The 27,728-nt window shown below is 39.0% G+C and overlaps 2 protein-coding genes across 3 annotated transcripts in view; one reads left to right on the top strand and one right to left on the bottom strand.

Annotated features, from left to right (window-relative positions):
• The window catches only part of SRFBP1 (serum response factor binding protein 1), a 69,634-nt gene extending 64,786 nt beyond the window's left edge, over positions 1–4,848 (top strand). Inside the window, 4 exon segments of the mRNA XM_051789416.1 lie at positions 924–1,005; positions 1,880–2,621; positions 3,236–3,273; positions 3,996–4,848. Coding sequence (XP_051645376.1) covers positions 924–1,005; positions 1,880–2,621; positions 3,236–3,273; positions 3,996–4,183 — 1,050 coding nt within the window. The 3' untranslated portion in view covers positions 4,184–4,848.
• Positions 4,849–11,557: 6,709 nt separating this feature from the next.
• LOX (lysyl oxidase) lies at positions 11,558–23,743 on the bottom strand. 2 transcript variants are annotated; one of them, XM_051789438.1, is made up of 7 exons: positions 22,535–23,742; positions 21,945–22,053; positions 20,528–20,665; positions 18,157–18,313; positions 15,711–15,806; positions 15,444–15,559; positions 11,558–13,626 (listed from the first exon to the last, which is right to left on the bottom strand). In XM_051789438.1, the coding sequence occupies exons 1-7, from the start codon at positions 23,256–23,258 to the stop codon at positions 13,620–13,622; spliced, it is 1,347 nt and encodes a 448-aa protein (XP_051645398.1). In that variant the 5' UTR covers positions 23,259–23,742; the 3' UTR covers positions 11,558–13,619. The 2 variants fall into 2 exon arrangements, with proteins under 2 accessions (XP_051645398.1, XP_051645399.1); XM_051789439.1 differs by lacking the exon at positions 11,558–13,626 and having other exon boundaries at positions 15,440–15,559; positions 22,535–23,743.
• Between the last annotated feature and the right edge of the window lie 3,985 nt (positions 23,744–27,728).

Raw genomic sequence — 27,728 nt, 5'->3', positions numbered from 1 at the left:
ATCTACTCTCTCCCAAAGCAGGCTTTAAGAAATCTTCCTGCTAAATTTGTGGTTTACAAATGTATTACGCCTCATTTTCCTCCATTAAAATCAAACAAACAAAAAGCCCCCACAAACAAACAAACAAACAAAAACCCAGAAGACAAAGCTGCCTTTTGAAGTCTTAGGTATCTCTCATTTTGTTCTTCAAGAAGAGTGCTAACAAGAAGACAAGAACCTGAAAATAAGAGCTTTTACAAAGTGTCATACATTATTTCCAAGATATAAAAGGGAAAGTCAGAAAGGAAGGAATTCCTTCTCTTCCCTTTTTTTCCTTAAAATTAAAGCAAGATCAGATTTCTTCTTTGAATCAATTGGCAGAGTTCCAGTATTCTACTGCATCAAATTCAAGGTTATTAGTCTTTATGGTCAAGTTAGACCTTGCATCTCAGCCACATTTAATGCATATTCCTTCCTGCTATGTCATTTTGCCAAATTTTATGACATCCATACTGCACTTCTTGCAATCTGCTGTATTTCTTCAAGCAGATGCCTTCTACCAATATGATGTCTTTTATTCAGTGGGTTCATGAATTTGCTTTTCATGTGTAAGAAATAGTAAATGTAAAATCAGTGTGCTAGCACTAAAAGATGTGTCTGGTATGCTTTAAAAAATAAATCATGTTATACCTATTCAGTACCAGAGAAATATCATATGATCTGCATGTCTGTTATGTTTGTATCATGGTTAGACAGTCAGAGCTTTCTGCATTTAGAATGATGATAATACAGGCAAAAATAAAATTATTACAGTATCATAAGCTTTCCTCTTGTTCAGTTCATGGTGCAGAATCACATTAATATGCATTGTAGCATAACTGACACAGAATCCTGTAAGTAATCACCATTCAATTGACTTCATGCCCTGAATTTTTCTTGTATAGCCAAATTGTACTGCAACTGAGCGAGCGATGGCACGACTTGCAACACATCCAACCTTAAAGCCCAGATTTGTTGAACTTAAAGGTATGAAATATTTTAACTTGTTTATTACTTCAGTAGCTTACTGGCGTGGTACTTTGTTCCTGTATATTTCTGCACAAACAAAAAAAACCCTAAAAGCTTCTGTAGTTACCCTAACTAGCTGCAGTGAACCAAGTGCCACAAACTTGTAATCATTTACGTTGGTTGAAGTGGTCTCATATGTGACTGTGTGCAATATGACATTTAAGAACAAATAGGGTGTTGAACGAACAGGGTTTGTAATGGGAACTCTAAAAATCAAATGAATGTAATGGAATATTTTTTAATTAAATGGGAATGTGAAAGGATCATTACAGCTGGGTTTCCAAAGGCAACTAAAAGGTTTTATAAATTACTTTCTAAATCTTCCTCGAAAACTGTCCCCAGAATCTTTAGGGTGTCTTTCCTGGTTTTATAGGTTCTCTCTTGTTCTCTTGAAACTGAAATTTTCTACCTAAAATTGATGCTAAAAAGAGTGAAGTCCTAGTAATAATGTCAAAGTTACTCGATTAATAACAGAGCATATCAAATACTCATTTAATTATATATGTGCAATTTATTATTAGTTTGCAGTTTTACACTCAAAGTAATGCCCTAAGTGAACATGATTATCAGCTGCAGATTATTTGCTTAAAGTTCACAGTTAAACCCAAGTTTCACATTGTATTTCATTGATAATAATTTCTTTCTCTCGCTTTTGTTGATACTGTACTCTATGGTCTTGCCCCATGTGTTCAGTAAATGATTGATAAGGACATTCAAAATATGCTTACTCAAAACAACATATTTAACTTGCAAAGGTGTTTTATTATATAAAAATAACTTATATAAATTGACATGTAGCTGCAACAAAATATTTCCTCTGCCCCTTGCACAGCTGCTGTAAAAGCTTTTAAGGATGCAAGAAAGAACCCAGACAAAGCGACTCCTTTGAAAAAGGCTAAGTCAGAAGAACAGCCTAAAGCAGCGCAACATTTCAATAGCAACTTGGATGACCAAGCTCCTAAACTAGCTCAAAACCAGCAAGGATGTGGACACAAAACAAAACTGAGTATGAAAATAGAGACTGACAGGGTGGCTGAAGAACTTTGTGAGAGTGCATCTGAGCAGAAAACTTTGGAAATGGAGAGAGCATATGCTCCAGAAAAATCTTCATTTCAGGCAGTAGAAATGCAAATAGTCACTGAGAACAAAACAGAAAACAAACATAGCTATCAAAAAAGGAAAGAAAATACGAGTATCAACAAATTAAATGCAATAATAGAGAAAATTGGTGATAGTGACCAGGAGCATCCTAGTGAAAAGGAATACTTCGATGATAGTACTGAAGAAAGGTTTTATAATGAGTCATCAGATTCTGACAGTGACAGCAATGATGATTTCTTCATTGGCAAAGTAAAAAGAAAGAAAAAAACAGCAGCAGTAACTAATCCTTCTTCAACAAAAGATAAAGATAGACTTCAGAAAAATGTAGTGAAGAAAGAAAAGAACACAGTTCCTGGGACAGCACAAGATTTGATCATGGAAGAAAGAAAGCCACCTGCAAAAGCAATCAGGCTAGAATCAGTGTTCTGCAGTTCCTTGTCGACCTCTAATCAGAAATCTCAAACCAGAAAAAGGTAAACCTTTTCCCCATGTTATGTTCTGCATTCCTTCTCTCCTTCTCAGTAATGGAAATTGTTGTGATTTTCAGTAGTCCTTACCAAACAAAGAGAATTTGAGTTCATTAAAGCTTAGAACATGTTCACAGAAACTACCTGTCAGTCTTCTTGCGCTTTCTTGACATTAAGTATTTTTCAGATTAACATTAGCACTGATGTGCTAATTTTTTAATTAAATGGGAATGTAAAAGGATCATTACAGCTGGGTTTCCAAAGGCATCTAAAAGGTTTTACAAATTACTTTCTAAATCTTCCTTGAAAACTGTCCCCAGAATCTTTAGGGTGTCTTTCCTGGTTTTTTAGGTTCTCTCTTGTTCTCTTGAAACTGAAATTTTCTACCTAAAATTGATGCTAATAAGATTCCTATCTAGACCTGCATCCAAATTCAGTCACTTCTGAATACTTCTATTTCTAATTCTTTATTAACAAAGGTGAAACAGCATTTAAGGGGTTCGCACGATAAGCTTGAAAAGTTATTGCATGGGTGTTTTGGTGGTAATGATTCTTTATTCACAGGTTTTTGTAATCTTACAAATTTCTTGAAAAATCCTAAATTCTCTTTTTATTTTTAGAAATCCTAAAGACCAGCCACTCAAAAATGGAAGAACAGGTATGTATTACTTAACCTGGTAAAATTACAAGAGTAAAATCATCTTGAGATTTTGTTGCCTCTGCAGTTACGATAAGCTGTACTTTTTTTCTTTTCAAATTTGTGGAACATATATTAACATTTGTTGTTAAAATGGTCAAATTGTTGAACTTTCATTTTAATCATGGATATTATCTGCTCTTTTCTATTTTTTTAGTATTAGAAATACTTAAAGTACGGTTTACAGAGGAAAGGGCTTTTCCATCTGTCAAGCAGTTAGTTTTACTTGTACACAGGTAAAGGTACAGATTTCGATATGTACCTAGTACTTTGTGTCTTAAGTAATTCCTCCAGTAGCTCCTGAAAATGTAGTATTTTATTCCATTTGTACTATATGATACCATTTTGGAATTCATTTGATCAAGGATATAATTTCAGTCATATTGAGTTATATTGTGTAATATCTCATTGGTTTATTGTGAAGAAAAAAGTTTAGACTGTGCTGAATATTTGTCTACACAAATTTTGAGTGTGGTCTGTAATAATAAATCTAACTATCTGCAGTCCACTGAATGGCAATTTACTGGGCTGCAAGATGAGGAAATCTTGCTGTGAATGCTCAGATGACTGTGTTCCCCATGGGTTATTATTAAATTTTTGAAAATATCTGCAATCCCAAAGTAGTTTGCATCTATTTATGAAAGTTCATGATGTAGTTAATGCTTCATTTTGTACTTGCACAGGTTTTCTTAAAAGTGAATCACAGCTGAAGAAACAACCATTTGCAAAAGCTTCAGGTATTAAATGTGACAATAAGAAAGCATGTTTGGAGCAGCCTCTTCATCCTTCATGGGAAGCAAGCAGGAGACGCAAAGAACAAGTGTCTCAAATTACAGCATTCCAGGGAAAAAAGATTAAATTTGATGACTAGATTATATGAAAATTCAGGTTTTAAAAAAAAAAAAAGATTTTTGCAACTGCTGTTTGAACATTTTTGTTTTACTGTCCATATCCTTTGCAGCCTATAAAACTGCAACTGCTATATCTTACCGTCTTAGAATAATCAAGATTGCTTCATTTATTCTGTGTGCTGTCTGTGGATAAATGTAATGGCCATGTGGTGTTGGTTCATAAGTTCCATAGCGTAGTCCCCCCATTTATGAAATACACTCTAACAAATTAATGGTTTTTAGGAACATCATTTTTGCCCTATAGGAATAGTACAGATTTTTTTGGAGCTTTTTTTTTCTAATGTAAAAATGTATTTTATATGTGGATTTGGATTGTCAAATAAATCTCAACTGAGGAAAAGTAAGAGATTCTTGAACTTGAACAGACCTCAAAAATTCATGAATGTATCAAGTAGCTGGAAAAGCTGATCACCTGGTAAGCATGATATGAAAATTTCTGAAGATCAATTAAATATTGTCCTTTTAAACTGTGATCTCTGTCCTCTGATTATACTGCCAATTTGAAGAACCAAAAGAGTGTCTTTAATACTTTGTTCTGGTAGTTACAGCTGAGTCCTTTTCATGTGCAGCTTGTACTTTGTGAAAGAATATGAAAAATTAAAGGGTCTTTGTACATTAAGAAACATTTGACTTTTAAGTGCCTGTCTGACATTGAGAGTTCATTTGATTGGGCTGTGACATAAAAGGTTCATTGAATTTTTCTTCAAGTGCTTTTCATACTACTTAATTGAAATGAGTTCTGAACTTGTAATTAATTTTTAGCAGTGTTTATTTAATTATAGTTATCTTACATAATCAAGTTAATTCAGAAACTTGGTAAATGACTCTAGTGGATGTAAGATAATACACTCTACTATTCATACAGCATTTTGTAATGCCTTATAGTGAGTTTCTGTGGCTGGGTTTTGGTAGCGGGAGGGGCTACCAGGGTGGCTTCTGTTAGAAGCTGCCAGAAGCTTCCCCTGTCCCGTGGAGCCAATGCCAGCCAGCTCCAGGATGGACTTCCTGCCCCTGGCCAAGGCGGAGCCAATTAGGAGTAACAGTAACACCTCTGTGATAACACATTTAAGAACAGAAGGTTGTTGCGCAGAAATAATTCCAACCAGGGAAGAGCAGATGAGAACATGGGAACGACAATGCAGACACCAAGGTCAGTGCAGAAGGAGGGGCAGGAGGTGCTCCAGGTGCTGGAGCTGAGGCCCTGCAGCCCCTGGTGCAGACCATGGTGGGGCAGCTGTGCCCCTGCAGCCCATGGAGGAGCCCATGCTGGAGCAGGTGGATGCCTGAAGGAGGCTGTGACCCCATGGGAGGCCTAGGATGGAGCAGGTTCCTGCCAGAGACCTGCAGCCCATGGAGAGGGAAGCCCACACTGGAGCAGGTTTTTCCCAGGTAGGACTTGTGGCCCCTGTGGGGGACCCACATCAGGTCAGCTCATTCATGAAGGACTGCACCCCATGGAGGAGTGACCCACGGGACAGCAGTTTGGGAAGAGCTGTTGCCCGAGGGGTGGACTCACGCCGGAGAGGTCCATCCAGGGCCTGTTTCCCGTGGGTGGGACCCCACGGGAGCAGGGGAAGGACTCCTCTCTCTGAGCAGTGGCAGAAACAACAACTGACCGTAATCCCCATTCCCTGTCCCACTGCACCTCTGAGGGGGAGGAGGGAGAATGTGGAAGGAGAGGTGGGGGAGAGGTGTTTTTTAAGAGTTTTATTTCTCGCTCTTTGGCTCTTATGCTATTAGTAATAAATTTAAGTACTATCCCCACTTTGAGTCTGTTTTGCCCATGAAGGTAATCAGTATCTCACCTCTCCCAGCTGTTATCTCAACTCATGAAGCCTTGGCTGTTTTATTTTCTGTCCTCTGTCCAGTTGCAGAGGGAGAGTGAGAGAGTGGCTTCAGTGGGTACCTGGCATCTGGCCAGGGTAAACCCGCTACATGCCTAAGGAAAGTCCTGCATCAGACCAAAGGACCATTTGCCTAGTGTATTGTAAAGCAGTCAAAAAGGGATGTTTTAAGCATAGGATAGAGGGAGCACACAGTCATACATCATGCAACATTGATATCTTCAAGCTTCTAGTTTTCCAGCTCCAGGACATTTTGTGATACTGTAGATTATTGCTTTTAATAATCGTATGGATTTCCTTTCTGCAGATTTTCTGCTCTTAAATCTATGCAAACTTTTAGAATATGTAGTCCCTTTAAGTGTTGAAGGCCTTCCTACATATTACAGTCTTACGAAAAACAATATTTTTCTATGTCTTATCAAAGAAGCCCAGCAGCCTCCTGGTCTGCATTAGAAAGAGCATAGCCAGCAGTATGAGAGATGTGATTCTTGCCCTGTACTAAGCACAGATCAGGCTACTTCTGAAGTCTTGGATCTAGTTCTGGGCTCCCCAGTACACAGATGCCCAGAAAGGTTGTGGAGTCTCTATCCTTGGAGACATTCAGAACTTGACTGAGTTATTCCTGGGTAGCCATTTCAGGGTGGGTGCTTGGTCAGTGGGTTTGAACTAAATTATGTTTAGAAGTCTCTTCCTGCCACATCTATTCCTGACCATAGGGCAGGTACTGGAAGCTGTCTAAAACATGTAGTCATTCTTTAATTCCTCAGAGTGATGATGTAATACCACTTGTGATGGCATTAGAGTCGAATGTCAGGAACAACTTCAGTTTTTTTAATGTTATGTTACTCTGTTACTGGTATGGCCACCTCTGTCTCCTTCTCCTGCAGGCTTTATGTCTTAATGGGCGTTCGGGGATTTTTTTCCCTAAAGTCCCAGCAAATATCACAATGGTATTCTCTGGTCTCCAAATATGTAGATAGGCAATATCATCCAGACAATGAGCCCAGATTTCCAAGTATAAAACAGGCTACAAGGAAGAATGGAATAAATAGGCTACAAGGAGGAATGGAATTATTTTAGGAGTGGAATTATAGTTGGACTTATCTAGAGTTGTTTATTTTGCTAAATGCAGGTAGAAAGATAAAATGCTCACCATGATCTAGTCTCAGATAGGTTCATATAAAAACAGACCCGTTCTCCCATCCTGTGTTAAGTTCTTGAAGACTAAACATCCCAGTTCATCAATTTTTGTATGAGTATCTAGGCATGTTTTGCCCCGCTTAGTTAGGCTTTCTTTTCTGGATCTTGAGCAAATGTCAGTGTATGTGATACTATCTTTCTTGAATGGCATTGCCTCTCAGAGGAATGCAAAATTCGGAAAAACTTCCATTTTCCAGTGGGTTTTGTTGCTGTTATTCTCACTGTACTATGTGCAACAATATTTAAGGCCAGAAGCATCAGAATAAAACACAGAAACATGTGTACTGTGGTTTTATAGTGAAGGATTGTATTTCATAGAAAAAAACCATGCATTTACCTGTTATATACAGACTTCGAGATTTCCAGATGCAGATGTTAACCCTTAGTGCTTTAAATAAAATAAGTAAATAAATTCTAGCTGAATGCCATAGACTTCTCTGGTTCCAGTCAAAGGCGAGGAAAATTACTTTTGGTAGATGTTTTCAGCTATAACACAATTTTTCATGGGCAGCTTACCTTTCTTTTAGCAAATGGACCCTATTTTAAGAGTTATTCACATTAAAGATCAAAAAGTTAATGACTGCAGTTTGGAAAAAGTCCAAGATGCTAAGAAGCTTATGTTCTAAAATGCTTTTTTGCATGTGCTTAGAGATCTAGGAGCATTAGTTTATCTTGGCACTTGAGCAAGTTTCTTACTGCATTATTACAACTGTAATTCGTGGCCACAGAATTCTTCCTGAAGGAAGCCTGACTTATCAAAACATCTCTTTTTTTTGTCTTCAAAAACACTTCTGAGCTCTTATTTTAAAGAAAAGGGAAAAGATAACATACACTAAACATGCATGAGAGAAGAGAGTTTAGGTTACTGGCATTGCTTCATATTTTAATGGGTTACTACCACTTTTAGTTGATACTTAGTGACTCACCTGGATCACAGCCTTAATACACTGTACAAAGGAGTAGTGATGGTGGAGACTTGATAATATTTTTTACATGTAACTGGGCAATTTATTTGTGAACTGATAAATCCAATGAACTTGCCTGGAGGTTGTTGATAAAGTTTATCAACATTATGTTCATTGTAACAACATAACATGTTGAGTATATACGTGACTTTAACATAACTCGGTTATCTGTAGTACTGTTTAGACAGAGACTTCTCACAAAGTACTACCAATTTATTTTTATAGCGATGTGGAAAGTTTTTTCATTCTGTGATGATTAGATTTAAAAATGTTGAACCATGCTTTCCAGTTCAGTACCATACCACAAAAGAAATGTCTTCAGCCAGGTACCTTCTGTTGGATACTACTAGGCTGCTTCAGGTGCACTATTTTTCACTTAAGAATTACCAGCAAAACAATCTCATATTTTTCGATGTCTTTTAAGATGGTCATTGCTAGTTTAAATTTGGTGGTTTTTTTAAAAAAAAAAAAAGGTGTACTGTTGATAGCAGCAGCTTGAAGGCTTCTGAAGAGGCATAAATATTTCTTACATCAGTTTTTATGGAATGATTAGATCAGGAGAAAGAGGGCTTGAATGAAAATTCAGTTACAGCAATACTTTCTTCACCAAATGTGTTGAGCTGCTTTGTAAGTGTGTACTGGTGATAGATCATTTTGTGATACTAGATAGATGATCTAATGTGAAAATGAGACAGTAGAATAGTCCGTAGAAGATATTTTGGAACTAGGACATACTTTATTTTCAACAGATTTGAATATACTTTCTGCAATTATTGTATGCATTTTTTACTGCGTTTTTGTATTTGCCTGGATTTTGATCCACACCAAATTCTATGTGCTAGGAATAGTACTTGAAGAAATTCTCAATTTGAAGCTCTCAATTCTAATAAGTAGTAGAATAGGAACAATTTTTTTAAATAAATTATAGAAACATTACTCAAAGTGGTTCATATCTGAAATATTTCTACATTTATTTTATGAATGTTAAAAGATATTACATTGGTATTGTCTCCATTTATTCAAAACCAAGAGTGCCATTAGTTTATATTTAAGTGTTTAACAACCTCTTACTAGAGCAACACTCCAAAGTTTTTAACCATGCTTTTCTGTATTAGTCCCTCAGTGAAGGGACAAGAGTTGCTTCACAACTCAGACCATTTCATCAGTTTAGCATACAGAGTGAAGAGGCAGCAGGACTTCAGTCTGTACTCAGAGAATGTAAATAACAGGATAAAATATTTTTTGGGTAATTGCATATTTAATGCGTTAGTCAATTTTCTAGAGTACACAGACTTTCTGTACTGTTCAAATGTTCTTCCCATGAAAGTATAATTTTTGGAGCAGAAATTCTGAAAGTGATTTCTGAGTTCCTGCTTTTACAGATACAGACAATATGGTAAGGAAATCCTGTATCCAGATGAACCAAATGCCTTGTCCTGTTTAGCTTTCACATGTTAATCCTTTGTGTAGTGTGAGGAGTAATTTTTCTTTCTTGTTTCTAACTTGTGACTTTTTTTCTGAGACCATGTCAGCACGACAAAATCTTCCTCGTTTTCCTATAGATATAACAACCTTAAATCTCATAGAGAGATGGATCTGGCCTATACAGTAAGTATAATACTTCGACAAGTAGAACGCTTGAAACATTTTATTCAAGTCATTTTCACATAGACTTGCAACCATAATACAGGCATGTAACACAAGAATATGAAAGTGCAATGAAGAATACAAAGCTAGTGCCTGAATATTATAAATTAGAGCTCTTCAGGTAAAGATGCAAAGTTACTGAAATTAAGACTCTTGGAAGAAAGGTGAAGGAAATAACGAAAAACCTTCTAAAAAGTTGCAAAAACAAGTGGCATTTCACTGTATCTGTAGCATTAGTTGCATAATAAAAACCTCCCAATAACATACTCTTTGGTTTTAATTCAAGTTAAAATCTTTCAGCACCTTTTAGGATTTGGAGAAAATGAAAATGCCTTGTCGGCATAAGTGTGAGACACAGGATAAACCACTTTTCAATGTCTCATTTATGAAACTCACCCCGCTGTTTTTGAATGAGCACACTGCAAACAATGCATGAATGACTATAAGAAGGTACATTTGGTGTTTGCACTCATTCAACACTGCACAGTAAACTCTGGAGCAGAGAGAAAATGAGTAGACTTTAGTAACACAAAAACATAATCTACACAATATGTTGGTTCCATTGGTGACCAATCTGTCATTTTTGTTACACTTTTGTCTAGAAATATGCAAATATCAAATGTGTTTCAGGATTAAAAAAAATATATATAACAAACCCCTCCTGTAATGAACCCGACATACAACATATTCCTTATATGTAATTTTTATGTTAAGATTTGAAATGTGGGAGGTAATTGGTTCACATACATTTTTACAGTCTGACTTTTCAGAAGAAATTTGAGACTGCAAGACAGCAAATTTATACTAGAAATCTCTCAAAATCTAAATCTGATTTTTCTCCTACCAATGGCAAGATGCCTTTCAAAGATGATGGGAATCAACCCAATGTCTTGTGAAATGGAATCCAAATATAATTTGCTGTAAAAATAAAAGCTTTTATCAAAACAGGTTTATAGACTTTTTTTCAACAAAAATGCACATAATCCCATAATTATTTTCCAGTATGAAAAAAGTAAGTTAAGGTGTCTGGGTCAAATCTGCAGAGCCAAGATACTGAAAATACTGGTTGGTGCTCCCCTATTTAGAACTACTTCTGTACATGCTATATAATAAACTCTTCTACTGCGTTGTGATTTACCATAGACAGGGTTAAAGTCACATTCCTTTTTTTTTTTTTTTTAATCCTAAAATCCCCTGTTTTTCTAAATAGACTGTTCATGTTATCTTAGGCAGTTTTTGTGCTATTGTACATCAATGTAATGTTGCTTAACACACATTTAAAAACAAATACAATATTTTGCTACGGAAAAAAAAGCTACATTTTTGTAGCTACAATATCCCCAAGATTCAAAGTTACAGCGTTCAACACCTTTCTGAACCAGGCCATTTCCACTTACTCCACCTACACAGATGCTCAAGGCCTTCTGGCTGCTTGCTGACTTCAGTGGAGTTCTGCAAGTAGTTTGGGTACAGACATGTAAGCAGGTTCCTGTCTCATGAGCCAGGGGATAACCTCACTTTCTGCAGCTGCTCTGTTTCCTGTTAGTGCTCTCATATCCCACATTCAGCATCAGGCACAGTGAGGTACGAGCACACAACCTCTTGCCAGGAAGCAGCTCATGCCCACAGCTTAGTTTCCATTCACTAGCTTTTGTGTCTATTGCCCAAGCTGCTAAGTCTATAGAAAGATGAATGCGCTTGCATCCCTCAACACCTCTTAAACTTAAAAGCTCTTTGGGCTGAGATTTCAGAAGCCTAGACTTTGAACACGCCCTCGTTTTTGCAGACATATGTAACAAATGGCTTTCTAATAAATCGAGTTTCTGAATTTTGCTCCTGTTCATTGTTCATACTGGTTACTAATTGCCAAAATGGATCTCGCACCAAACAAAAAGGGACCTGCAGGTATAAATGGTATTCATTCTACACCCTCTCCCACTGGTGGGTAGTAATCACCAGGTTGCTGGTTCTTAGGTCCTTTTTAAATTCTAGTTGTGCAAATTTGTAACCGAGTTATGATTAAGGTGGAAATACTTTATAATCAGGAAATAAATATATGTACTAAAGAACAGCTGATCCTTAAACGATATTATGGCGATTCATCAAGCATCCAAATTAAATCTATAGGGTTCCAATGCATAAAATATTTCCAAATACTGCCTGAAATATTCTCAGTGATAATGTAGTGATAACAAAAAATACTCCATACTCCTCAGATTTTTAAATTTTTAACTATTTTCAATAGCACAGCTATTTTTCAATTTTTTTTTAATATATTGAGCTTTCCATGTTTTATTAGGTGTTTTGAACTGATCACATTTAACCAATGCCAATCAATATTTCTAGGTTCCATTGTTTCAAAGGTAGATCCTTATTTTACATGATCAGAAATCTTCTGAAAAAAACACCAGATCCCCTTGTGATATGTCATTTCACAGTTTAAAACGAAAATCACAGCTACTGTAGCTTACAGCAGGGTGCACTGCAAAAGCAAAATAATTTTGGGATGGGAGGAGGAGGAGTAGTGTACCCAGCACCAGTTAAGCAGTTCAACGAAAACATTAATTTGAGCTTGAAGTTTTTCCCCTTAACAATGTTGCATTTGGTTCCTGAATAGCCTAAAGTAGGAAGTTATTACACTGACTTTTGTTCTCCCTCTCTATATAGTGTATTTTCAACTTTGTTATTTTGAATACTGAGATACACATTTTTAAAGTCAACTACAGTACTTAAGGGGGAAGCAGGTAGTAGGCTTTTTCACACTAAAAGTACTTCATTAAGATTCTGACCTACTTCTCTTTGTGGTGCCACCTGAGTTAATTGCCAGTATTATTTTGATGGTTAATCTGTTCAAGTTGAATTTTTTTCACAGATGACCACATCAAGGGCTCTTCTTCATCTCCAAGAGCCCATTTCTTGACAGCTATTATTTTTATCCGCATTAATTTTGCGGAAGTCTTTTAAAAGCCCCACCTTGAAAAATCTCTTGAACATAGAAAGGTGGGTAAGTTTTTTAATTAATTTTCACAAAGGAAAGGTGTATTTCAAAACCCCATCTGTTTTTCACTTAAGAAAATGGAAAAACTTCTAATGTATTAAAAATGTAAACGTAACTTTTCTTGCAGGGGTATAACTGATATATATAATATATATGTATTTCTCTGCTATACGTTAATATTCCTTGAAAACTGAACATACTTCTCTCATTCATATCAATGTGTTCTAGCAAGTATTTTTAAAGGTACTGTATCATTACTCTTAAGCTGGTTTTCATTATGGTATTTTCTGAGATAGCTGACATTAGTACTTTCTCTTGCATTTTATTTGATTCATATTGCATACTTTTTTTCTGCCTTTTAAAATACGTTCAACTCATTCACCAGTTATATTACCACTGAAGCCTATTATCATCTAAACTCCAAATTTCAAGGAGCTAAGACTTAGTCAGGTTTTTATGAATGAGTTGGGTTTTCAAAATGTAAAATATCTGTGCATTAATCACCAGTTCCACACATTTCGATAGTAATACAAGTAATGCCAATTTAAATTCTTAAACTCCAGTAAAGTTTTGGTTGAGAAGCTGCTGGAGTGCTTTGAAATCACATAAGGTGTGTGAGTGTACGTATGTATGTATGTTCTGTAGTTTTGTTTCTATAGTGTTCGCATCCTATTGAAGTTTATATAATGATACTTCAGTTCAAAACATTTGGCACCATCTCATCCATTTTCTTGTACATTTCTCAGTATCTGTCAAAAGAAAAGAAATAATTTTGTGCAGGTGACCAAACAGGTACAAAAAGAATATCTGCTAAGTACTCATTTATCAGCTCGAAGGCACAAGTCAGCGAACAGTAAGAGAAATTTTGTTTCCTCACCCTGCGCGAATATATGTACATTATATATATATATATATACACAGAGAGAGAGAGAGAGAGGGTGGTTTATCCTGGAGAAAAGGACCCTCAGGGGAGACCTTATTGCTCTCTACAACTATCTGAAAGGAGGCTATAGGGAGGTGGGGGTCGCTCTCTTCTCTCAGGTAACAAGTCACAGGACAAGAGGAAATGGCCTCAACTTGAGTCAGGAGCGGTTTAGATTAGATATTAGGAAAAAATATTTCACATAAAGTGTTGCAAAACATTGGAACAGACTGCTCAGGGATGTAGTGTAGTCATCATCACTTAAAGTGTTCAAAAAAATGTGAATATGGCACTTGAGAACATGGTTTAATAATGAATGTGGTGGTCATAGATTGATGGTTGGACTTGATGATCTTAAAAGTCTTTTCCAACCTTAATAATTCTTTTACTCTCTGTACTCCATAACATTTTCAGAGGTAAGATGGGGAGACTAGAAGTTAAAAGTATGAAGCATAAGTTTCCCTTCCACATGAATGCGAGCACACGCAGTATTCCAAGAAGGAGAAATCAGTCCTGTTACATAGAAATGCTTGAAAAGCTCCTGCCTTAGGTCCACCAAAAATAATCTCTCACAACCTGCAGAACACCTATTCTTTTTTCTTCCTTTTCATGAAGTCTGACCAATACACAGCAAGAACAGAGGACTTTGCTGAAGCCATTTTACTTGTCATGAGTATGATCAAAATGTGATTACAAATACAAATCTCCACACTGGCATGAAAAAACATTCCTCCCTTTAGCCTCATTTGACTACTGATTTCCTAATGCAAAGTAAGGAATGAACATTTTACAAGCTAATTAAGCTAGTCACATTAATTCAGTGTATTTGTTTCACTGATGCTGTTATATAAGACTACACTGGTCATCTATTTTACTTTTCATTTACTTCTCTGGAATTTATTTCATATAAACCTCTATAAAATGTTAATACTCCGTATGCAATCAAAATGAAATCACTTGATTAATATTTTGGATGAGCAACTAATATATTATCCTGAGAACTGCTTACCTCTATGTTACAGAAGACTTCTTTGTGTGTGTGTGTGTGTATTTGACAGATACTAAGGTACGGTAGATCTATCATGAGGTAATTTATTAAATTAATTTTCTTTTTTGGAGAAAAGATTTTTAAAGAGATGTACATTTGGCCTTGTTTAAACTTTTGAAGAACTAAACTGTAGATGGAGTGTGTGTGAAAGAACTGTTTCAGGGAGGATGGCTGCTGTGTAAGCTGCAGCAGCAGCGCAGTGACATACATGTGTGGGATTTTACAGAATGTTTTAACAGCTCTGTAACTGCTGAACAGTTCTGTGTGGGCGGCATAAATGGGTAGTGAATGATCACAGAAAGGTTCTAGTGCAAATACAAGGAAGGTGTGACCCAGAGGTAGTTATCTAGCAGCCCAGACAGTAACAGCAATTTTGAAAGTGCTATATAATCTGATGGCACAAGTGCAAAATTCTCACAAACTTTGAAATTCCTGAAACCCCAGAAACAAAATACTGAAGAAATTGCTATCAGTAGAACTAATAGTGGAAGTTATTTTCTTCAAGATAAAGTAAATCTCTAAGCTTTATAAATCTTTTTGTCAACTTCACTACCATGAATGTAAGACAGTGACAGAAAACAAAGGAAAGTACTTACGGTGAAATTGTGCAGCCAGAGGCATATGCATGGTGGCCTGTATAGCGTATATCACAGCGCACTATATTGTTGGAGTAATCAGATTCAGGCACCAAATAGCTGGGGTTTACACTCACCTTAAGGGGAGAAAGCATAGTGTTCATCTATTTCCAGGTTTCAGCTGCTCACATACATTCAAAAGGATGTATGCTTATGATTTGCTTCTTTAAAAAGCAAACAACAACAAAAAAAACCCAAAACATACTTCACCACTCCCAATACACTTACCTTCAGAATGTAATTTCCAGGTTTTACATCTGTAATATCAATCCACTGGCAATCTATGTCAGCATTGTAAGTGTCGTAACAGCCAGGGCTCAGACCCTGAAAAATGAAGTTAAGGTGGATGTAAAAAAAAAATTAGTCATTAGGAATAGTAACATTCTAGACATTAGGGACACTCAGACTGAAGTTCACCTAACCATCACACTTCACTAAGAAAATTAACTCAGAAAATTAGTCTTATTTTTTCTTGGCATTTTATTTGTATATCTGAAATCGAATATGTAAGTCAAACATACCATTTTGATAGACTGCACTTTATTACTTTACTACTGAAGAGGAAACATCTATAATATTTATATTTGTTCATCTGTGAGATATCTGTATTTTATTATCACTTGCTACAGTACTCCTTTTACGTAAAGACTGGTGCTGTTATTATTTCCTGTTCTTTACATAATATAAGTATTTGTAAATCTCAAGTAAATTGCTTCTGGAGTCCTTAAATACAAACCCTATCACTATGCTGGAACCTCTCTCTACCCTTAGGAATGATGCAACTTCTTGCTATGGATGTATTCTGCCAAAGTGCTAACTTTGAACAGTAGACTCAAGACTATTTTCACATTGAGTTTTGCATGGAAATGGTGTCTCTTCAGGCATACAGTGGCACAAGAATCTGAGGGAACTGAAAATGTAGCCTTTCTTCCAGATGAATCTTTTCTGAAAAATTCTTTGTTGTTGGGAACATCAGTAAGAATCCCTAACTATGAATGTATCAGTGGTTCAAATCTGGTGTCTCTAACTGTGTCCAACACAGATTGCTCTAGGCAAAGCTAATCTGTTCTGGCAACACACAAAGTGCAGAAAACCCAAGTCCTGTAGGAATTCCCTCTTGACCCAGCATGTATGTGCCAAGTCTGAGGCTGGAGGAAAGTTTTACAGTCCAATTACAAACCCCTGAAACATGGGCTTCCAGTGGAAACGCTGACACAGCCACGATTCTAGTGACACAAATACTCCAGCTGTAAAATATGTATGTTGCTTAGTTAGATGTCATAGTCTACAAAGGAGAAAAGATATTTATAAAACCTCTTCAAAGCCTTTATGTATTGCACATCATTCATTATAGTTAAAATTCGAATGTGGACACGTCAGCCAGTGAAGCATACCTGTTATTTCTCTGTGATAAAATAACTACCTCCTAGATTAAAAGCTGCAGAATAAGGGATACAGATGTACATGTAAGTATGGCCACGTTGAGTTAAACTACAGATCCATCAAGCTCAGTGTCATGTCTCTGACAATGGTCAGCAGCAGATGCTTGAGGACAAAAGAACCTAAGAAATAGGATGTGTAATGTCAGGCAAATTCCTTCCACCAGGCATTTAACTGTGTTTAAGACATGGAGTACCATCAGATTTATTTTGTGTTTAATAGTGACCATTATTTTGTCTGAATTTTTCTTGAACACATGTAAATATTTTTGACCTCTGCAACATCCTAAGGCAAGGCATTTAATACTTCATTCATGTGTCAAAAGAGCACTCCTTTCTGTTTTAAAGCTGTTGTCTAGCAGGTCTTAAATTCTTGTATTGCAAGAAAGAATAAATATCAACAATTTCCTCTTTCAATCCAGAACCACTCAAGTTTCGTTCTTATTTGGTTTTCCAAATGGAAAAAAAAGTCAATGAAGTCTCTTAGCCATACTACATTGCTGATCATCCTTGTTCTGGGGTTGGCTAGTTTGGATTTTTTAAGCTTTTCTGCAGCAGTTTTGAGAGATGGTGATGCAATATTCAAGGTAGGAGTCTTTCAAGGATTTTTTTATCTTAATGTTTGATTCCATTTTTCATCTGTTCCTTTAATAAGCCCTAGCACCTGGCTTTACATTTGTACATGACCCATCATAATGTTCAAATGGCTGCCATTCTCTTTATATCTTTCATGCCTTAAATACAGGCATAAAATAATGCTGTAAGATTTCTGCATCAGACTGCCAGCCAGTAGCAATAGGTATTAATGGAATTCAGAACCTTACAGCTTCAGACTCTGAAAGGGTGAAAATACTAGTGCTGAACTCTGGGACCAGCCAAGGATATAACTGAGCAGTTGTGGGGGGATGAACATTGGAGCGACTTCTTTACTGGCTGTCTTGAGTTCCCTTTAGCTCACTTGACTGGACTTATAGCCATGAGAACTTGTGGTGTGTCTTAATAGAGTTCATTTAGCAGTGGTGCTAAGCTTATGAGTGTCAGTGCATTTTACTGAGGAACCCACTTAGCAGCACCTGGGTAAATTATGTCTCCAAGATGGTATCCTGGCCTCTGACAGAGGAATTTCAGAAGTTAGTTAGGTCATCAGTTAATTCAGGGAGTCAGATGATAAGCAGAAAAGTTACCCAAATATAGACTAGAGGAGGAAAAAAACTTGTCTCCAAACCAACTCTTACCTGTGTATGTGCTGTACATGCATACCGCCTATAATATCCATAATCACAGGAGGTATCTTCAAGACAGAAACTTGCTTTGTGTCCTTCAGCAACTTTCCTGTGTGAGCTCGCATCCAACAAGTCATAGTGGCTGAATTCATCCATGCTGTGATAATGTCTGTTAAACCAGAGATACATTATTAGAGAAGGATCAGATCACATAAATAACATTTTAACATATTCCTATTTGATCTACCTCCCATTAAATGTGGCCAAATTTTATTTGTTAAACAAAATCTGTGCATTATTATACTTTCCTATTACTGGCTACTCAATTATTTTTATTACTCTGATTTTCAATTACTACATGCCATCTTCTGTAAATAAATAATAGATTTTAATTTGTTATGGGAAAGATTCCAGCACTGTTTTTCCAAAATTTCCTGTTTCAACTCTTTTCCAATAATAGTAGCAAGTATTAAGTAGTTCATATTTGAATTGTACATCTTATAACTGCCTTTAGCCAGAATTTCACTAGGAATGCTTACCTTACATACTGTAAATTCCAGGGAAGTTTGCTACTTGCTAGCAAAACCCCAACAATTTGCTTTCACATTTCAGTGGTCCTCAGTCAATATAACACATTCATAACAGTGATGAAAACAAAATCTGCATAAAGAAGTGGGCTTCTGTGTACTGGCAATGCAGATTTCATTCCATGTCAACTCTTTTTGCAGTCTGTACTTAATGTCATCTCTATTGCAAAAGTGTGTATGCTTTTAATCTGGGCAAAGTGATGCATTTTTTTTGCTCTCACACAAAGTGAGTTCAGGCTCTTACTGTAGAGTTCAACACCTATTATTCTTGTAATTACACTTTTTCCAAACTACACTTGTCTTATCTACCTTCACTATATCTTTGGCTGCTGTTACTTACAAATGTCTTCAGCTCAAGAGGTGTATGAAAAAAATCTAATTAAACAGAATTCAAATGTATTGGTGAAACAAAACAGCACACAAGTCTCACAAGCATGTGCATTAAGAACACTAAAACCAGTCCACAGATGATGATGACTAACACTGAAGTCTGATGGCTAGCCAAACTAGTTGGCAGTTGTAGTTCATTTCCAAATGAGCTTGTTTCACTGTTATGGAAATCATCACGAGAGATGCATTTTTTTGTGGCAATGTATGTTCTGTCCAAGAACTGAATCAACATCAGAGACACTTTACATCTGGACAGCAATAGCTAGGCTGTTGTGGCAGAGTAAGAAATTGCTCTTTTACAAATGGAAGATTTCAGTTGCTCTCTCCATTTCATCTATTTATCAGCTTTTTAAGCACTAGAGTTGGGCTATTTTTGTTATTGGTGATTGATTTTTTTTCAGGAATGGGGGTTAACTAAAGCATTTGTGGAGGCTTTGTTTTATGATTTGATTTACTTTTAGCTTTTTTTATCTTTAAAAGTTTTATAAACTAATAATACTGGTCTTGTTTTGAAAGAATTTGTTCTAATGATACTGATTTTTCATTCAGTGCTTAAAGCCTCTGAAGGCTCAGAGGCCTTCAGATCAAGCCCACATTACATGCCATTTTTTTTAAAGAATAATATTAAGTTATCATTTATGTACCTGTAGCAGCAGAGTTGTATTTTAAATAAGGTGGAAGTAACTATTCTAAGTACTTCTAGTATTTTACAACTGGTTCTGCTGTGAAATAGCAAAAAACAGAACAAACCTGAAAACTGCTGAATGTGAGTTTTCTGAAAAGATACAGGTTTGCTGTGTTACTTGCTCCCAAAATGTTGAAAATGTCCTACTTCATTTGCCTTTCTGTGTTTCCAACAATTATGCTATTTCTAGAGCTTTGCTGCTGTGTCAAAGTATCATTATCTGATAAGGATATTATTGATGACAGGATCAATCAATTCAGTAGCTTTTCAATTCCATATTTATCAGAGCATTCCTTGTCAAGAACTAACTCATGAAATTCAGGTCAAGAGGTATGGGTCACTGTTTACAATGCTATATCATAGGGACCATGCTAGTAGATGTACATTTTAGGGTTTCCATTTATTTTAACATGATTGGGATTTTTATTAACTGGTTACACTTAAATGTAACTGGACTATAATCTACATCAAAACTGGCTTGAGACTTGTATTTATAAATAATTTAGACTTTGTACAAGTTTTTTACATAAGCTTCATATCCCTTTTGGTTTCATGTGAATATAGAAAGAGTAATTACTGCTACATAAAATGTATCAGACAGTAAGAGGCTAAAGTTTCGTCATGGCTTTTCTCTGCTTCACTGCAGTTTTAGAAAATGTCATCTTATAAGTGACAATTTGTTAGTGAAAAACATAGATTTCATACTGAGCAGTTTACTCACTGGTGACAGCTATGCCACTCCCATGAATAACGGGGTCTGCTGGGCAGAAAATCTGATGTGCCTTGATTTTTCACTCTTTGGGGGAATCTCAGGAGCACCCGATTGTCATAGTCTCTGACATCTGCTCGATAAGCTGAACTGCAATAATGGAAAAAAAGAAAAATGTGTAAGTATATTCAAGAAACACTTTAAAAAAACACTTTCTATTGTCTCAGAAGTAACTGACAGCAGAGGTCTTTTCAGCCCCCTTAAACTTCATGCATTGGAGGTTCACAGGAATTCCGTATGGTGTGGAAATTCCTGGTGTCAGACCAAGACCTGAGTAAGATTCCAATCTACTTCCAATATTCTAAATGGAAGTTGGACCACTGACTGAGTTCATCTATAAAGCAGATCACTGCTAAACTGTAAAATTACTCTGGTACCAAAACTACAATTCATTAGTTGCTGTTAACAAAAATAACTCCCTGTGTATGTAAGATCACACAACAGTTGTTTGATTCTGTTGTAAAAAATACATATATATATGAACAGGCTGTATTATCCTCTTTCACATAGCTATTATCTTTTAAATACTGGAATATTTTAGTCAACTGATAGCTAGCAAGAACATCTCAATTAGTATTCACTGAGAATCTAGCAGAAAAATACTGCTTCCTATGTCATGTTTTCTTTTTCCAGCAAGTGAACAAAGAGTACGACCCTGGAAAAAGTCTGATATCAATTAATGATGCTGGTAAATACATAAATCTGTTTTAAATGATAAGGTATCAAACAAGTTAAAACGGTTAAAAACAGCTATGTTGATTTCTTTCCAAACAAAACAGGAAAAATCCCTCTCTGCCAACTGGACAAGACCAAACTTCATAGCAAAGCTGTTATTTCAACCCCTTAAGAGACTTTGAAACACTTTTCAGGGAGATTTTAGTTTTAAGAGACATTACAAGGCATAGGCCCAGAAACAATTAGCTTGTTATAATTTTAATAGTAACTTGTGCTGGTTAAGAATAGGTTTTTGTTTCGTCTTTTCTTAGTGGAGTTGCATATGATCTTATGAGATTAGAGAAGGGAGATGAAAACCACCAGATTCAAATAGTTTTTTTGGATGCCTCCATTTCACAAAATTCAGATATGTTCAAATGAGCCCGACAATACAAATGTGTAATATAACTTTTCACAAGGTGTAGGTTTTTCAAAAGATCCGTAGCTTGTCTCTCTAGTATGGCAATGTTGCTTTCTGATGTGTATACCCCACCATCTGCCACAAGCTTGGAAGAAGGTTTCAAACTGGGTTGTGTTTCCCTGGGCCTCCAACCTCACTCTTCTCCACTCTTCACCATGTTCACAGGTACTCCACAGTGGACACAGGAACACAAGAACTTACAGTGGATGGGCAAAAGCCTGAGGTGATGCCTACCTTGCCAAGCAGTTCTCCTCGGCAGCACATCTCAAGTTATACATGGACATTCTCTGGACATATGTGGACGCCTGGATGTAATAGGGATCCGGGACTAAGTCAGGGAGACCTGCAGTTCATCAAACCAACCACATAACAGCAAGATCAACCCAGGACACGTTTGCAGATATTTGGCTACCATCCCAATCGTTAGGAGCCGTCGTTTTGTTACGGACCCCTGCCCTCCGTTAACCTCGCTCTCCTCCCCTTTGCTCAGGCTCTTCGGCTTTTCCCAAAGATCACATCGCAAGCACGACACCCAGAATCCCGCGGTGGGCTAATGGACGTGCCCTCCGCAGCTCCCCGCTCTTCCAGCCGCGGGGACCGCGGGCCACTGGGATTCCCACCGGGCTTTCCGCCGGGATTCCCGCGGGTCAGGAGCCGGGCGATCGCCCGTCTGGTCGGGTTTTGCCCCAACAGAGGGGCTGGCAGCGACGGCGACCCCCGCAGCGCATCCCGCCGGGACCGGCGTGCTCGGGAGCGAGCGGGGCGGCGCGGCGGGGCCGAGAGGGACGGGACGGGACGGGACGGGCGGGAAGGAGGGCTCTTACCGTACTGGAAGTAGCCAGTGCCGTAGCCGGGTCTGTACCTGCTGCCCTGGCGGGGCCTCTCGTAGGTGTCATAATAGTTGTAGTAGGGGTTATCGTCTGTGTACTTGTAGGGGTTGTAGGGGTCGTCTCCTACCATGACATCTTCCCGCCCGGGCCTGAAGCTGCCGAGGGGCGGCAGCCCGCCGGCCCTGGTGCTGCTCCCGTTGCCGTCGGTGCCGGTGCCGCCGGCGGGGCTGGCGGGGGCGCTGGGTCGCGGCGCCCCCGAGGAGGCGCTCCTGGCCGCGGGGGTGGCGAGCGCTTGGCTCCGCTGCCCGGCGGCGGCGCGGCCTCCGGAGGAAGGCTGGTAGCCGGCCTGGAACCAGTGCCGAGCACCGGAGCCGCCCCGGGTGCCGGCGGCGGGCGGGGGCTGTGGCTGCGCGGCGGCGGCGCGGGTGGCGGCTCTGCGGGGCAGCGCCGTCCCGTTGTTCCGCAGCAGCAGGATGGGGCTGCCCGCCGCCTCCGCCGCCTGCCTGCGCCGCGGGGGCTGGTACTGGGAGCCCAGGCTGAGCAGGCTGTACACCTGCCCGTTGTTCTCCCACTGGATCCGCTGCCTCCAGCCGGCGGGGGGCGGCGGGGGATCCCGGCGCAGCGGCTGCTGTTGCTGGCAGCCGGCAGGCCACAGGCAGCTCCAGTAGATACACGCGAGGAGCTGGGCGAGCCGGAGCCCTGGCGGCGCGAATCGCATCTTCTCCTCTTTCCTAGGAGCCGGCGGGAAGAGAGATACGGGAGAAACCGGGGGAGAGGGGGCCGAGCGGAGAGAGAGGGGCTCCTTTCCTGCTGGAGATGGGGCGGGGTGGTGCGGGAGGACGGGGAGTGCGGGCTGCACCTTTGGAAGGGTCAGGCGGGTAGCGGGGTCTCAGGCGCTGCGGCACCCGGGCGGTGCCATCGGGCAGGTCGGGCCGTCGGAAAGGAAACGCGGCCCGGGGGAGGCGGCGGGAGCAGCTTTTCTTCTCCCCAGTATTTATAGGCGAGGGGATGCGAATGGGAGCCGGAGCAAACAATCAGCCTCTCATCGTCCTTCGGCCCGCGCTGGTGTCTGGAGCGAGGGAAGGAGGAGGAGGAGGAGGAGGAGGAGGAGAGACCAGGGACTTTAAACTTGCTGGCACGCTCGCAAAGTTACACAAGCCCCGCTGGCTGGGCTGGCTGCGCCCCCGCCATTTGTTCACGTAATGCGGCTGGAAACGTGCGGCCCTGACAGTTCCCCCCACGGCCGCCCCCCGCCCGCCTGCCCCGTGCGGGGGCGGCCCGGGGGAACGGAGCGGCTCGGGCCGGCGCGTCGGCGGGGGCTCCCCATCCTCCCTCCCTGCCTGCCTCCCCCCCTCCTTGCCTACCTCCCCCCTCCCTCCCTGCCTGTCTCCCCCCGCGCCCCGAGCCGCGCCGAGCCGTGCCGAGCCGAGCCTGCGGCGGGCGGGCGCGCTCAGACACACGTAGGCTGCCAGAGTATGCCGTGGGGCAGCGCCAAAGTATGCAAAGGAAAAATGCTATTAGCTCATCAGCGCTGGAGAGACTAAAAACGGGGTGACGGGGAGGGGGAAGGGGCCGCTGGCGAGAGAGGAAACATGTTTCTGGAAAATGTGCTGGCCGGCACATCTCCCGGGCTGGAGCAGCTGCTGGGGACCTTCGTCTCAGCGCTGAGTAACGGTCGGATCCCCTTAATGACCTCTTAATTAGAAGAAAACCTCCATCAAATAAACTCTTGACTATTGACTTTTGGATTTTGTGCGTATGAGTCACACGAGAAATATACTGGCGATGCTCCTCCCGGAGTAAGTTTTCATTGAAAAGTGAAATTTCACATGGGAGAGGCTTAGCCCCGTCACCAGAACAAATAAACCGAGTTCGGGCAGTGTCTCCCCAAAATCGTGCTGGGGAAGAAGAGCAGACTGTGGCCTGAAAGCCTCTCCCTCCCTTCCTGCTTTTACAAGAGTTCATCAAGGCTATGTTTTGATAAGTCCAATCACCCACCAAGGCAAAAGAATTAAGGTCCATGGATTTCCGCCAGAACTCCTTTTGGTTGTATTTTTCCAAGGGCAGTTTGCTTATGAATCCTTGCACAGGAACTGAGAAAAATACACAAAAGTTCTCCTTCACCAGAAGTGTGGTGGTGAGGATATTTCTTAAGTGATTCCTGTCAGAGATGATCAGCCCGGGGTTGGAGGTTTTTACGCTACTCAGGTAGATTCAAGGCACCTTCCAACTGCCGGCCTCCCCAGATCAGGTTAATAAACTATCTGTTATTGGCCAGGTGGATATCTGCCACTACATTTTGTTGTTCTCCTGTCATTTGTTGTATTGTAGTTTATTTTAATTGCATATTACTTTAAATGGTTCACATTTAATAATTGAAAACCAGCAAAATGCAGTCCTACATTGTAGCTGTGATGGACTGTGAATGCTGATTTACACTGTTGTTGAATTGTTAGTGTTAGCACTTGTCTTGAAAGCACTTTTACCACCCTGAAATCAGTGATGCCACCCTGAGCGTCAAAGTTCTTCCTGCAAACAGGTGGGCTATTGGCAGTGACCAGTGCCTGGCACCAGCTGCTCAGCGGACCAGGCTTGCTTGCTCTGGTCTCCACCTTAGGAGACAAGTGTGCAGTCCTGTGGACTTCATTTCCCTGCAGTCACCCAAACAACCAGGAGGATTAAAATCACTGGGAAATCAGCAGTTAACTGAAAAAATTCTCGATCTGGAGAATACTGAGGAACACAGGGAGGTGCACATCAAAGACAGCAAAGTCTTCTTACTTGAGAATCCATCCAATAGCAAAGTGGGTGCTTGTTATCATTGCAAGCCAGCACCAGGCTGGTAGGGAACATCTGCTGGACCGGGCCCCCAACTGGAACAATAACTGGTGTCTTTCCACAAGCAGATTGTGCATGATGGTCCAGTTTGGAGCTAGTTAGGGTTGGGCAGCCTTCTACAGAGGTGACTGGGTTTGGGCTCTCTTATTCATCATATTTGCAGGCTTCTCATCTCCTCTGATCTTTCTCATTGTGGCTTTGAAAATATTATTCTCCATTTAAGGGTTTGCCTGGAACAATCAGTGACTAAGACTGAGTAAAATGGAAAGGTTGAAGTTAGGGAAAATGCAACACTGAAGGAATGAGGTTTCTGTCTTTCTAATCTTCCTCTAAATCTTACTAGTGTTACAAATAGCAGGTTGTTGCCCAATGTGTGATATTAGACAATGTTTCCACACAGTGGGATCCTAGCCATTTTTTTTTCCTGCCTGATTAAGTTACTATTTTTCATGAAACTGGAGAAAGCATATTTGAGACTAGTATTCTCACCCATCTGTCAGTCATTCATGTTGTTTGTCATTTTTTCCATAGTACCAGTTTTATTTGTTAATTAATTTATTTTTCATAATGCCTGCAGACCACCATCAGCACCCCTAGAGAGTCAAATCCTTTACTTAGCATTAGGTGCCTATGTCCATTTAACTACTGTCCTTTCCTCACAGGTTGCCCATTTATACCAAGTTTTTACATCACGAGTCTGTCTAGACCATCAAAAAGTCCAACTCTGTGACCCGAGGTGTGGAGGTGAACATTTCTGCAATACTTTAAAAAGTCTTGTAAGCAAGTCAAGTACTGTGATTGCTTTAAAAATGCCCTAGAAACTGTCAAGCACTCTGATATTAAACTTTCTCACGAGGTCAGTACAGCTTCTTTGTAAAGCCCAGTTCTGATACTGGATCATAGTTAGCTTGGTTACTGAAGCATTTGCCCAACCCTTTCTTTTTTGGGTGGAATGACTGGTATGCCTGGGTATTTGTTTCACTAGGGATTTTGATTTCTGCCACCTGCAGAAATAAATACAGTCTGTATCAGCTGAGGAGTAAAATTTCCTTCACTAAAAAATTACACTAATTGAAGGAGATATCAGTAAGTAATTGCAGTAAAGTCTCAAAACCTGAGATAAGGAGGTAATTTGTATTTAGTGTAGAAAAAGTGAAATATTTTTAAATGGCAGTTTACATGAATCACATTATTTATTACTTTTAATATTATTTTTGAAGTAATATCAATTCTGTTGTTGTGGGATGGCTAATTTGTGTTCTTGTTTAGTCATAAATTGGTAGCTAAAGTCACATATGTAAAACAAGAAATATAAATAATTTTCTAAAATCCTAAGAGGAAGCTAAACAAACTTAATATGTGTTAAGTATATTTATAAGCTGGTTGTTATTCATTTGGGATTGAAGGGTTGGTTATTGAGGAGTGACTATTAGAAAAATCTCAAAAAGTAGGGGTTGGTTTCAGCTTTTTGTGTCTGAGAAAAATTCAGTATACTCATCTGATTTATGCTTGAGTAGACAAAGTACTCGCTCTGATTCTTCTGTTCCCATAAACATTGAGTTGCAACTAGATTATTCAAATTTATCTTGTTCTGTAGATCTTACTTAAAACAGATTTTATAGCTTGTCATTTTTTGCATTCAAACATTGAAAAATATGTAATTTTGTTGCAATCAGAACACTGGATTTTTCTGAAGCATATTTTACATAAGGTTCAGGTATTTTTATTTAGAAACTCACTTGTCAGTGCATTGGATTAAAAGGATCCTAATTATAATGAATTTTCCTTAATAGTTGGCATTAAGATGTAAAAGTATTCTTTACAGGATGTAAACTTCACTAGAAACTAAGAACTCTGAGTATTTTCTGATTCAGGTCTGTAATGAGATTTTTTTTTAACAAACCAACTTAATTAGAGACAAGAGTTGTAGACTTTTTCTGACATCAGTAGTCTTTGAAGCAGGCTGTAAGAATTTATTTTTACAAAAGTTAATTTTCTAGTTAAATTTAGTTACCCTGTGTATGTCTGATTTTGAAGTCTCTAATCAGGCAACTTCCCACTACCAAAGCAAAAGGAAACTTTCAGACATTTTGTTTTCTGATCTGAATTTATAAAGGAACAAATAGATTTTTGTTGATTCAAAGTACTTGACAATTTGTTGAAAAAAAGAAGATTATTAGAATTTTATTAGCAGGTAATGTTGATTCAAAATTAGTGGCCACCTGTCCCCTATCTAATATTTTGGGTTTATCTGTGTGTATGACAGTAGTAGTTTGTGGTTGCTTTGTCTTATACATCACGTTTAGGACTGCTGAATTTCACATACCTATACCAAATGAAGTAAATTAAC

Source organism: Manacus candei, unplaced genomic scaffold (genome assembly GCF_025592945.1).
Source record: "Manacus candei isolate 608988 ecotype Guabito, Panama unplaced genomic scaffold, ASM2559294v1 h1tg000027l, whole genome shotgun sequence".
In the NCBI taxonomy this organism is placed as follows: domain Eukaryota; kingdom Metazoa; phylum Chordata; class Aves; order Passeriformes; family Pipridae; genus Manacus; species Manacus candei.
Note: the sequence above shows the minus strand (reverse complement) of the source record. Positions and strands in the feature narration are given on the sequence as shown.

Coding starts and splice junctions, on each gene's coding strand:
- LOX (XM_051789438.1), bottom strand. CDS start 23,258: ATGCGATTCGCGCCGCCAGGGCTCCGGCTCGCCCAGCTCCTCGCGTGT. Junction 20,666..21,944: donor GAGGAGAACTGCTTGGCAAG/GTAGGCATCACC, acceptor CCATTATTGCAG/TTCAGCTTATCGAGCAGATG. Junction 15,560..15,710: donor CTGGAAATTACATTCTGAAG/GTAAGTGTATTG, acceptor TCTCCCCTTAAG/GTGAGTGTAAACCCCAGCTA.